The sequence below is a fragment of the Oncorhynchus mykiss genome, chromosome 30 (assembly GCF_057628025.1).
Source record: "Oncorhynchus mykiss isolate SJ-2025 chromosome 30, ASM5762802v1, whole genome shotgun sequence".
Taxonomy (NCBI): Eukaryota; Metazoa; Chordata; class Actinopteri; order Salmoniformes; family Salmonidae; genus Oncorhynchus; species Oncorhynchus mykiss.
This window is the reverse complement of record NC_143051.1, coordinates 3,683,006-3,697,154: the sequence shown is the minus strand read 5'-3', so window position 1 is coordinate 3,697,154 and position 14,149 is coordinate 3,683,006. Positions and strand designations below refer to the sequence as shown.

Here is a 14,149-nt window from a genome sequence, read left to right as displayed (position 1 = left end):
GCTCACGCTCAGCTGTCTCTTCCGTGGGACTAGGAGCTACTACTAGCTTACCTCCAGGGGTTGGTGATGTCATGACTTTGTTTTGGCTGCATCTGTATCTCAGGATTCATACAGGTAGTTTAATACCTTACCTGTTTCCCTTACACATAGGTCGATAGCTTTATTAACATCGTTCCTGTGTTTTATGTTGGTTTATCTGTCTCTCTCGCTCCACTCTCTCACACCACTCTCTCACTCCACTCTCTCACTCCATTCTCTCCATTCTCTCACTCCTCTCGCTCACTCTACTCTCTCACTCCACTCTCTCACTCCACTCGCTCACTCTCCCTCCACTCCACTCTCACTCCTCTCGCTCACTCCACTCTCTCACTCTCTCACTCCACTCTCTCGCTCCACTCGCTCACTCTCACTCCACTCTCTCACTCCACTCTCTCACTCTCTCACTCCACTCTCTCACTCCTCTCGCTCACTCTTCTCTCTCACTCCATTCTCTCACTGCACTCGCTCACTCTCACTCCACTCGTTCACTCCTCTCGCTCACTCTACTCACTCCACTCTCTCATTCCACTCGCTCACTCTCACTCCACTCACTCACTTCTCTCTCTCACTCCTCTCGCTCACTCCTCTCGCTCACTCCACTCTCTCACTCCTCTCTCGCCCACTCCTCTCTCTCACTCCACTCACGCCTCTCTCTCACTCTCTCACTCCTCTCTCTCACTCCACTCTCTCACTCCACTCTCTCACTCCACTCTCACTCCTCTCGCTCTCTTCACTCTGTCACTCCACTCTCTCACTCTCTCACTCCACTCTCTCACTCCACTCTCTCACTCTCTCACTCCACTCTCTCACTCCTCTCGCTCACTCCACTCTCTCACTCCACTCTCTCACTCTCTCACTCCACTCTCTCACTCCATTCTCTCGCTCCAATCGCTCACTCTCACTCTCACTCCACTCTCTCACTCTCTCACTCCATTCTCTCACTCCACTCTCTCCACGATCTCACTCCACTCTCTCACTCCATTCTCTCACTCCACTCTCTCCACTCTCTCACTCCATTCTCTCACTCCACTCTCTCACTCCACTCTCTCCACTCTCTCCACTCTCTCACTCCACTCTCTCACTCCATTCTCTCACTCCACTCTCTCCACTCTCTCACTCCATTCTCTCACTCCACTCTCTCACTCCACTCTCTCCACTCTCTCGCTCTCACTCCACTCTCTCCACTCTCTCACTCCATTCTCTCTTTCTCAGGAGAGTCGCTGCCGTTGGCAACATCCAATCAGGTTCTGATCCGATTCACCTCCAAAGGCCAATCCAGCTCCAAAGGATTCCACCTGGTGTATCAAGGTAACACACACACACACACACACACACACACACACACACACACACACTCACTCACTCACTCACTCACTCACTCACTCACTCACTCACTCACTCACTCACTCACTCACTCACTCACTCACTCACTCACTCACTCACTCACTCACTCACTCACTGACTCACTGACTCACTCACTGACTCTCACACACACACACACTCACACACACACACACAAGTACATCTCACCCCTCTCTTTACCTCTCAGCCTGTTCTAACAAGACTGTTACCCTACTTTAATTATGTCTCTAACTATGTTTAACTGTGCTAAAGGGTTAACTATAGGTCTCTAACCATGTTTAACTGTGCTAAAGGGTAAACTATAGGTCTCTAACCATGTTTAACTGTGCTAAAGGGTTAAATATAGGTCTCTAACCATGTTTAACTGTGCTAAAGGGTAAACTATAGGTCTCTATCTACATGGTTTAACTGTGCTAAAGGGTTAAATATAGGTCTCTAACCATGTTTAACTGTGCTAAAGGGTAAACTATAGGTCTCTATCTACATGGTTTAACTGTGCTAAAGGGTAAACTATATGTCTCTATCTACATGGTTTAACTGTGCTAAAGGGTTAACTATAGGTCTCTGTCTACATGGTTTAACTGTGCTAAAGGGTAAACTATAGGTCTCTATCTACATGGTTTAACTGTGCTAAAGTGTTAACTATAGGTCTCTATCTACATGGTTTAACTGTGCTAAAGGGTTAACTATAGGTCTCTAACTATGTTTAACTGTGCTAAAGGGTTAACTATAGGTCTCTCTCCATGTTTAACTGTGCTAAAGGATAAACTATAGGTCTCTAACCATGTTTAACTGTGCTAAAGGGTAAACTATAGGTCTCTAACCATGTTTAACTGTGCTAAAGGGTTAACTATAGGTCTCTATCTACATGGTTTAACTGTGATAAAGGGTTAACTATATCAAATCAAATCAAATGTATTTATATAGCCCTTCGTACATCAGCTGATATCTCAAAGTGCTGTACAGAAACCCAGCCTAAAACCCCAAACAACAAGCAATGCAGGTGTAGAAGCACGGTGGCTAGGAAAAACTCCCTAGAAAGGCCAAAACCTAGGAAGAAACCTAGAGAGGAACCAGGCTATGTGGGGTGGCCAGTCCTCTTCTGGCTGTGCCGGGGGGAGATTATAACAGAACATGGCCAAGATGTTCAAATGTTCATAAATGACCAGCATGGTCAAATAATAATAAGGCAGAACAGTTGAAACTGGAGCAGCAGCACGGCCAGGTGGACTGGGGACAGCAAGGAGTCATCATGTCAGGTAGTCCTGGGGCATGGTCCTAGGGCTCAGGTCCTCCGAGAGAGAGAAAGAAAGAGAGAAGGAGAGAATTAGAGAATGCACACTTAGATTCACACAGGACACTGAATAGGACAGGAGAAGTACTCCAGATATAACAAACTGACCCTAGCCCCCCGACACATAAACTACTGCAGCATAAATACTGGAGGCTGAGACAGGATGGGTCAGGAGACACTGTGGCCCCATCCGAGGACACCCCCGGACAGGGCCAAACAGGAAGGATATAACTATAGGTCTCTAAACATGTTTAACTGTGCTAAAGGGTAAACTATAGGTCTCTAACCATGTTTAACTGTGCTAAAGGGTAAACTATAGGTCTCTAACCATGTTTAACTGTGCTAAAGGGTAAACTATATGTCTCTATCTACATGGTTTAACTGTTCTAAAGGGTAAACTATAGGTCTTTATCTACATGGTTTAACTGTGCTAAAGGGTAAACTATAGGTCTCTATCTACATGGTTTAACTGTGCTAAAGGGTAAACTATAGGTCTCTAACCATGTTTAACTGTGCTAAAGGGTTAACTATAGGTCTCTAACCATGTTTAACTGTGCTAAAGGGTAAACTATAGGTCTCTATCTACATGGTTTAACTGTGCTAAAGGGTAAACTATAGGTCTCTATCTACATGGTTTAACTGTGCTAAAGGGTAAACTATAGGTCTCTAACCATGTTTAACTGTGCTAAAGGGTAAAGTATAGGTCTCTATCTACATGGTTTAACTGTGCTAAAGGGTAAACTATAGGTCTCTATCTACATGGTTTAACTGTGATAAAGGGTAAACTATAGGTCTCTGTCTACATGGTTTAACTGTGCTAAAGGGTAAACTATAGGTCTCTAACCATGTTTAACTGTGCTAAAGGGTTAACTATAGGTCTCTAACCATGTTTAACTGTGCTAAAGGGTTAACTATAGGTCTCTAACTATGTTTAACTGTGCTAAAGGGTAAACTATAGGTCTCTAACTATGTTTAACTGTGCTAAAGGGTAAACTATAGGTCTCTAACCATGTTTAACTGTGCTAAAGGGTAAAGTATAGGTCTCTATCTACATGGTTTAACTGTGCTAAAGGGTAAACTATAGGTCTCTAACTATGTTTAACTGTGCTAAAGGGTAAACTATAGGTCTCTAACTATGTTTAACTGTGCTAAAGGGTAAAGTATAGGTCTCTATCTACATGGTTTAACTGTGCTAAAGGGTAAACTATAGGTCTCTAACCATGTTTAACTGTGCTAAAGGGTAAACTATAGGTCTCTATCTACATGGTTTAACTGTGCTAAAGGGTAAACTATAGGTCTCTAACCATGTTTAACTGTGCTAAAGGGTAAAGTATAGGTCTCTATCTACATGGTTTAACTGTGCTAAAGGGTAAACTATAGGTCTCTAACTATGTTTAACTGTGCTAAAGGGTAAACTATAGGTCTCTAACTATGTTTAACTGTGCTAAAGGGTAAACTATAGGTCTCTAACCATGTTTAACTGTGCTAAAGGGTAAAGTATAGGTCTCTATCTACATGGTTTAACTGTGCTAAAGGGTAAACTATAGGTCTCTAACCATGTTTAACTGTGCTAAAGGGTAAACTATAGGTCTCTAACTATGTTTAACTGTGCTAAAGGGTAAACTATAGGTCTCTAACTATGTTTTACTGTGCTAAAGGGTAAACTATAGGTCTCTAACCATGTTTAACTGTGCTAAAGGGTAAACTATAGGTCTCTAACTATGTTTAACTGTGCTAAAGGGTAAACTATAGGTCTCTAACCATGTTTAACTGTGCTAAAGGGTAAACTATAGGTCTCTAACTATGTTTAACTGTGCTAAAGGGTAAACTATAGGTCTCTAACTACGTTTAACTGTGCTAAAGGGTAAACTATAGGTCTCTAACCATGTTTAACTGTGCTAAAGGGTAAACTATAGGTCTCTAACTATGTTTAACTGTGCTAAAGGGTAAACTATAGGTCTCTAACTATGTTTAACTGTGCTAAAGGGTAAACTATAGGTCTCTAACTATGTTTAACTGTGCTAAAGGGTAAACTATAGGTCTCTAACTATGTTTAACTGTGCTAAAGGGTTAACTATAGGTCTCTAACCATGTTTAACTGTGCTAAAGGGTAAACTATAGGTCTCTAACTATGTTTAACTGTGCTAAAGGGTTAACTATAGGTCTCTAACTATGTTTAACTGTGCTAAAGGGTAAACTATAGGTATCTAACTATGTTTAACTGTGCTAAAGGGTAAACTATAGGTCTCTAACTATGTTTAACTGTGCTAAAGGGTAAACTATAGGTCTCTAACTATGTTTAACTGTGCTAAAGGGTAAACTATATGTCTCTAACTATGTTTAACTGTGCTAAAGGGTAAACTATAGGTCTCTAACCATGTTTAACTGTGCTAAAGGGTAAACTATAGGTCTCTAACTATGTTTAACTGTGCTAAAGGGTAAACTATAGGTCTCTAACCATGTTTAACTGTGCTAAAGGGTAAACTATAGGTCTCTAACTATGTTTAACTGTGCTAAAGGGTAAACTATAGGTCTCTAACTATGTTTAACTGTGCTAAAGGGTTAACTATAGGTATCTAACTATGTTTAACTGTGCTAAAGGGTAAACTATAGGTCTCTAACTATGTTTAACTGTGCTAAAGGGTAAACTATAGGTGTCTAGATAATAAAAAAAGATGATCCGTCTTTACATTTCTAAAACAGAAGGAATATAATGTCTATTGTTACAGGAAACTCATTCTATACATATAGAGGGAAAATAACTTGGTTACTTTTCCCGTGGGTGAAGAAACTCAAAATGGGTGGTGATATTATTTGTAACATTCTTACCATCCAAACAGATGGACCGTATGTCATTAACCCATATGTTATTACCCCATATGTTATTGGACCGTATGTTATTACCCCATATGTTATTGGACCGTATGTTATTACCCTGTATGTTATTGGACCGTATGTTATTACCCCATATGTTATTGGACCGTATGTTATTACCCTGTATGTTATTGGACCGTAAGTCATTACCCCATATGTTATTGGACCGTATGTTAATACCCTGTATGTTATTGGACCGTATGTTATTACCCTGTATGTTATTGGACCGTATGTTATTACCCTGTATGTTATTTAACCGTATGTCATTACCCCATATGTTATCTGACTGTATGTTATTACCCTGTATGTTATTTAACCGTATGTCATTACCCCATATGTTATTGGACCGTATGTTATTGGACCGTATGTTATTGGACCGTATGTCATTACCCCATATGTTAATGGACCGTATGTTATTGGACCGTGTGTTATTGGACCGTATGTTATTGGACCGTATGTTATTGGACCGTATGTTATTGGACCGTGTGTTATTGGACCGTATGTTATTGGACCGTATGTCATTACCCCATATGTTATTGGACCGTATGTTTTTACCCCGTATGTTATTGGACCGTATGTTATTGGACCGTATGTTATTGGACCGTATGTTATTACCCTGTATGTTATTCTACCGTATGTTATTACCCCGTATGTTATTACCCCATATGTTATTGGACCGTATGTTATTGGACCGTATGTTATTGGACCGTATGTTATTGGACCGTATGTCATTACCCCATATGTTATTGGACCGTATGTTTTTACCCCGTATGTTATTGGACCGTATGTTATTGGACCGTATGTTATTGGACCGTGTGTTATTGGACCGTGTGTTATTGGACCGTATGTTATTGGACCGTATGTCATTGGACCGTATGTTATTGGACCGTATGTTATTGAACCGTATGTTATTACCCTGTATGTTATTGGACCGTATGTTATTGGACCGTATGTTATTGGACCGTATGTTATTGGACCTTATGTTATTACCCCATATGTTATTGGACCATATGTTATTGGACCGTGTGTTATTGGACCGTATGTTATTACCCTGTATGTTATTTAACCATATGTCATTACCCCATATGTTATTGGACCGTATGTTATTATCCTGTATGTTATTTAACCGTATGTCATTACCCCATATGTTATTGGACCGTATGTTATTGGACCGTATGTCATTACCTCATATGTTAATGGACCGTATGTAATTACCCCATATGTTATTGGACCGTATGTTATTGGACCGTATGTTATTGGATCGTGTGTTATTGGAACGTGTGTTATTGGACCGTATGTTATTGAACCGTATGTTATTGGACCGTGTGTTATTGGACCGTATGTTATTGGACCGTATGTTATTGGACAGTGTGTTATTTGGCCGTATGTTATTGGACCGTGTGTTATTGGACCGTATGTTATTGGACCGTATGTCATTACCCCATATGTTATTGGACCGTATGTTTTTACCCCGTATGTTATTGGACCGTATGTTATTGGACCGTATGTTATTGGACCGTTTGTTATTGGACCGTATGTTATTGGACCGTATGTTATTGGACCGTATGTTATTGGACCGTATGTTATTGGACCGTGTGTTATTGGACCGTGTGTTATTGGACCGTATGTCATTGGACCGTATGTTATTGGACCTTATGTTATTGGACCTTATGTTATTACCCTGTATGTTATTGGACAGTATGTTATTTCCCTGTATGTTATTGGACCGTATGTTATTACCCTGTATGTTAATGGACCGTGTGTTATTGGACCGTGTGTTATTGGACCGTATGTTATTGGACCGTATGTCATTACCCCATATGTTATTGGACCGTATATTTTTACCCCGTATGTTATTGGAACGTATGTTATTGGACCGTATGTTATTGGACCGTATGTTATTGGACCGTATGTTATTGGACCGCGTGTTATTGGACCGTGTGTTATTGGACCGTATGTCATTGGACCGTATGTTATTGGACCTTATGTTATTGGACCTTATGTTATTACCCTGTATGTTATTGGACAGTATGTTATTTCCCTGTATGTTATTGGACCGTATGTTATTACCCTGTATGTTAATGGGCCGTGTGTTATTGGACCGTGTGTTATTGGACCGTATGTTATTGGACCGTATATCATTGGACCGTATGTTATTACCCTGTATGTTATTGGACCGTATGTTATTACCCCGTATGTTATTGGACCGTGTGTTATTGGACCGTGTGTTATTGGACCGTATGTTATTGGACCGTGTGTTATTGGACCGTATGTCATTACTCCATATGTTATTGGACCGTATGTTATTGGACCGTATGTTATTGAACCGTATGTTATTGGACCTTATGTTATTACCCCATATGTTATTGGACCATATGTTATTGGACCGTGTGTTATTGGACCGTATGTTATTACCCCGTATGTTATTGGACCATATGTTATTGGACCGTATGTTATTGGACCGTGTGTTATTGGACCGTATGTTATTACCCCTTATATTAATGGGCCGTATGTTAGTACCCCGTATATTAATGGACCGTATGTTATTACCCCATATGTTATTGGACCGTATGTTATTGGACCATATGTTATTGGACCGTATGTTATTACCCTGTATGTTATTGGACCGTATGTTATTAGACCGTATGTCATTACCCCGTATGTTATTACCCCGTATGTTATTGAACCGTATGTTATTCCCTCATATGTTATTGGACCGTATGTTATGGGACCCTATGTTATTGGACCTTAAGTTATTGGACCGTGTGTTATTGGACCTTAAGTTATTGGACCGTGTGTTATTGGACCTTAAGTTATTGGACCGTGTGTTATTGGACCGTATGTTATTGGACCATATGTTATTGGACCGTATGTTATTGGACCATATATTTTTACCCCGTATGTTATTACCCCGTATATTAATGGACCGTATGTTATTGGACCGTATGTTATTGGACCGTATGTTATTGGACCGTGTGTTATTACCCCGTATATTAATGGACCGTATGTTATTACCCCGTATGTTATTGGACCGTATGTTATTACCTCATATGTTATTGGACCGTATGTTATTGCACCCTATGTTATTACCCTGTATATTAATGGACCGTATGTTATTGGACCGTATGTTATTACCCCGTATGTTATTGGACCGTATGTTATTGGACCGTATGTTATTACCCCGTATATTAATGGACCGTATGTTATTGGACCGTCTGTCATTACCCCGTATATTAATGGACCGTATGTTATTACCTCATATGTTATTGGACCGTATGTTATTGGACCCTATATTATTGGACCTTATGTTATTGGACCGTGTGTTATTGGACCGTGTGTTATTGGACCGTATGTTATTGGACCGTATGTTATTGGACCAGATGTTATTGGACCGTATGTTATTGGACCGTATGTTATTGGACCGTATATTATTGAACCGTGTGTTATTGGACCGTGTGTTATTGGACCGTATGTTATTGGACCGTATGTTATTGGACCGTATGTTATTGGACCGTGTGTTATTGGACCGTATGTTATTACCCCGTATGTTATTGGACCGTGTGTTATTGGACCGTATGTTATTACCCCACATGTTATTGGACCGTATGTCATTGGACCGTATGTTATTGGACCGTATGTCATTGGACCGTATGTTATTGGACCGTATGTTATTGGACCGTATGTTATTGGACCGTATGCCATTGGACCGTATGTTATTGGACCGTATGTCTTTGAACCATATGTTATTGGACCGTATGTTATTGGACCGTATGTTATTACCTCGTATGTTATTGGACCGTGTGTTATTACCTCGTATGTTATTGGACCGTATGTTATTACGTCGTATGTTATTGGACCGTATGTTATTGGACCGTAAACAGATGTGGCTCATTTATCTATATGGTTCAAATAATGATGATCCACGCATCTTTGAGAATATATACTGTATAATAAATCATCAAGCTCTCAAACAATACAAGACCCTATTATTATTATGGGAGATTATAATACTGTGTGGAAATGAGGAGAGACAAACTTATCACACAAGTCAGAGTTATTCTTAAACTACATCTTTAATCACTTATTAATAAGGGAGCAGGTTAATACAACACACACATATAAAGTGAATAAATTAAGTGCTCTACGATAAGGATGGCTGGTCGACGAATCACGCTCAGATGATTCGTTGAGGGGCCCAGAGACAAAAGTACAAAGGTCTTTTATAGCTAAGATACACCCCTTTACCTCTACCTACATGACTACCAACAGATTTATAGAATGGCTCACAAGGTTAAGATTTGTATGAAAGATAGCAATAATTCATAACAGAGAGTATCTGCTGTGTCAACAGTTCTCATTGGGTAGAGACCAGGGTCTGGCCCTCCGACTCCACACTGGAACCATGTCTCCCTGGTACGGTATAGAACAGAAACATTAACTCATGTTCTCTGGAAAGCTCTTTAGGTTTTATCACCCAAAAGACATCGTACATCTCCTCTGTCAGTGTTATCTCCCAGAGGCTCATCCTCAGTAGAACACACACACATACAATAGTTATAACAACCCTCTATTCTGTTGCATAAAACAACCATTTGATGCAATACAATTATTATAACCTAATCCTGCAATTTTCCACCATAACGGATGAATTACTCAATTGACCATGAAGGAAATCACACTACAAACTAGCACCCTCATGGTCTTTCATGGTTATATTGGAACTAGTGGATACATGGAGGTTAAATATCCTGACCTAGTGAGATATACATGGAGGAGGTTTAATATCCTGACCTAGTGAGATAATCATGGAGGAGGTTTAATATCCTGACCTAGTGAGATATACATGGAGGAGGTTTAATACCCTGACCTAGTGAGATAAACATGGAGGAGGTTTAATATCCTGACCTAGTGAGATATATATGGAGGAGGTTTAATATCCTGACCTAGTGAGATATACATGGAGGAGGTTTAATATCCTGTCCTAGTGAGATATACATGGAGGAGGTTTAATATCCTGACCTAGTGAGATATACATGGAGGAGGTTTAATATCCTGACCTAGTGAGATATATATGGAGGAGGTTTAATATCCTGACCTAGTGAGATATAAATGGAGGAGGTTTAATATCCTGACCTAGTGAGATAAACATGGAGGAGGTTTAATATCCTGACCTAGTGAGATATACATGGAGGAGGTTTAATACCCTGACCTAGTGAGATATATATGGAGGAGGTTTAATATCCTGACCTAGTGAGATATAAATGGAGGAGGTTTAATATCCTGACCTAGTGAGATATACATGGAGGAGGTTTAATATCCTGACCTAGTGAGATATACATGGAGGAGGTTTAATATCTTGACCTAGTGAGATATACATGGAGGAGGTTTAATACCCTGACCTAGTGAGATATACATGGAGGAGGTTTAATATCCTGACCTAGTGAGATATACATGGAGGAGGTTTAATACCCTGACCTAGTGAGATATACATGGAGGAGGTTTAATATCCTGACCTAGTGAGATATACATGGAGGAGGTTTAATATGCTGACCTAGTGAGATATACATGGAGGAGGTTTAATATCCTGACCTAGTGAGATATACATGGAGGAGGTTTAATATCCTGACCTAGTGAGATAAACATGGAGGAGGTTTAATATCCTGACTTAGTCAGATATACATGGAGGAGGTTTAATATCCTGACCTAGTGAGATATACATGGAGGAGGTTTAATACCCTGACCTAGTGAGATATACATGGAGGAGGTTTAATATCCTGACCTAGTGAGATATACATGGAGGAGGTTTAATATGCTGACCTAGTGAGATATACATGGAGGTTTAATATCCTGACCTAGTGAGATATACATGGACTCTCTTGCTGAATGGGGAAACAGTGTCTTTATGCCACAGCTGAGCTGTCACAGGTGTGCCCCATCAGCACTGACGACCCTCCCAGCTCCGCCCACCTCTCCTACTCCGCCCACCAATCTCCTGCAGGAAGTAAGCACATCAAAACCCAGTAAACAGAGCAGGAAGGGGCCGTCACAGATGACAACTTGTTTTTCACAAAGACAGAAGAATTTATAACAAACTTTTTCCCTGCAATTCAATTCTCATCTTTAAAACAAAAAGCAATTTAGGTCAGAAGAGTCTATGTTAACAAAGGAAATGGAAGGACTAACAGTACAAATAGACAGCAATAAAAACTGTACCATAGAGTCTCAGAATAAGTTAGAGGAAAAACAAAAATAAATGGAGGAACTTATTCAAGAAAGATCCAGTGTAATATATTACAAAAAATAAAGAAAACTGGATGGAATATTTGGAAAAATACACAAAATAATTTTTTGATCTTCAGAAGGGAAATTTACAGAAACTTGTTACAAATGTTTTCTATTAATAACGTCAAATTAATAGTCGTACAGAAAGATTAATGTGAAGGTTAAATTACAGAGGAGGAACTTCTTGATGCAGGTAAGGGAAACGTCCAGGGCTGGATGGCAGACCAGTTGAGGTATAACCTACGTCCCTGTCCTCAGAGGTCCGTTATTAGCACGTTTTAACCACTCCTGTATAAATGGTAGATTATATCAGACACTCAACAAGAAGGTCTGATGTCATTATTACTGAAACAGGACCCAAAGTGGTCAATATAAAGACCCAGTCCATTTAACACATAGGAGTCACCTTACAGTTAGTTCAGTGTTGGGATGTGAAACATAGGAGTCACCTTACAGTTTGTTCAGTGTTGGGATGTAACACATAGGAGTCACCTTACAGTTAGTTCAGTGTTGGGATGTAACACATAGGAGTCACCTTACAGTTAGTTCAGTGTTGGGATGTAACACATAGGAGTCACCTTACAGTTAGTTCAGTGTTGGGATGTAACACATAGGAGTCACCTTACAGTTTGTTCAGTGTTGGGATGTGAAACATAGGAGTCACCTTACAGTTAGTTCAGTGTTGGGATGTGAAACATAGGAGTCACCTTACAGTTTGTTCAGTGTTGGGATGTGAAACATAGGAGTCACCTTACAGTTTGTTCAGTGTTGGGATGTAACACATAGGAGTCACCTTACAGTTAGTTCAGTGTTGGGATGTAACACATAGGAGTCACCTTACAGTTAGTTCAGTGTTGGGATGTAACACATAGGAGTCACCTTACAGTTAGTTCAGTGTTGGGATGTGAAACATAGGAGTCACCTTACAGTTTGTTCAGTGTTGGGATGTAACACATAGGAGTCACCTTACAGTTAGTTCAGTGTTGGGATGTAACACATAGGAGTCACCTTACAGTTAGTTCAGTGTTGGGATGTGAAACATAGGAGTCACCTTACAGTTAGTTCAGTGTTGGGATGTAACACATAGGAGTCACCTTACAGTTTGTTCAGTGTTGGGATGTAACACATAGGAGTCACCTTACAGTTAGTTCAGTGTTGGGATGTAACACATAGGAGTCACCTTACAGTTAGTTCAGTGTTGGGATGTGAAACATAGGAGTCACCTTACAGTTAGTTCAGTGTTGGGATGTAACACATAGGAGTCACCTTACAGTTAGTTCAGTGTTGGGATGTAACACATAGGAGTCACCTTACAGTTTGTTCAGTGTTGGGATGTAAAACATAGGAGTCACCTTACAGTTAGTTCAGTGTTGGGATGTAACACATAGGAGTCACCTTACAGTTAGTTCAGTGTTGGGATGTGAAACATAGGAGTCACCTTACAGTTAGTTCAGTGTTGGGATGTAACACATAGGAGTCACCTTACAGTTAGTTCAGTGTTGGGATGTAACACATAGGAGTCACCTTACAGTTAGTTCAGTGTTGGGATGTGAAACATAGGAGTCACCTTACAGTTAGTTCAGTGTTGGGATGTGAAACATAGGAGTCACCTTACAGTTAGTTCAGTGTTGGGATGTGAAACATAGGAGTCACCTTACAGTTAGTTCAGTGTTGGGATGTAAAACATAGGAGTCACCTTACAGTTAGTTCAGTGTTGGGATGTAAAACATAGGAGTCACCTTACAGTTAGTTCAGTGTTGGGATGTGAAACATAGGAGTCACCTTACAGTTAGTTCAGTGTTGGGATGTGAAACATAGGAGTCACCTTACAGTTTGTTCAGTGTTGGGATGTGAAACATAGGAGTCACCTTACAGTTAGTTCAGTGTTGGGATGTAAAACATAGGAGTCACCTTACAGTTAGTTCAGTGTTGGGATGTAAAACATAGGAGTCACCTTACAGTTAGTTCAGTGTTGGGATGTAACACATAGGAGTCACCTTACAGTTAGTTCAGTGTTGGGATGTAACACATAGGAGTCACCTTACAGTTAGTTCAGTGTTGGGATGTGAAACATAGGAGTCACCTTACAGTTAGTTCAGTGTTGGGATGTAACACATAGGAGTCACCTTACAGTTAGTTCAGTGTTGGGATGTGAAACATAGGAGTCACCTTACAGTTTGTTCAGTGTTGGGATGTAAAACATAGGAGTCACCTTACAGTTAGTTCAGTGTTGGGATGTAAAACATAGGAGTCACCTTACAGTTAGTTCAGTGTTGGGATGTGAAACATAGGAGTCAC

General features: G+C 40.2%; 1 protein-coding gene across 1 annotated transcript in view; it reads left to right on the top strand.

The window, feature by feature from the left end:
- csmd2 (CUB and Sushi multiple domains 2) overlaps positions 1-14,149 on the top strand; it is a gene marked incomplete at its 5' end in the record, with an annotated part of 597,374 nt that overhangs the window by 314,332 nt on the left and 268,893 nt on the right. Inside the window, one exon of the mRNA XM_090227432.1 lies at positions 1,252-1,347. Within this exon, the coding sequence (XP_090083558.1) occupies positions 1,252-1,347 (96 nt within the window). The remainder of the gene's footprint in view (positions 1-1,251; positions 1,348-14,149) is intronic.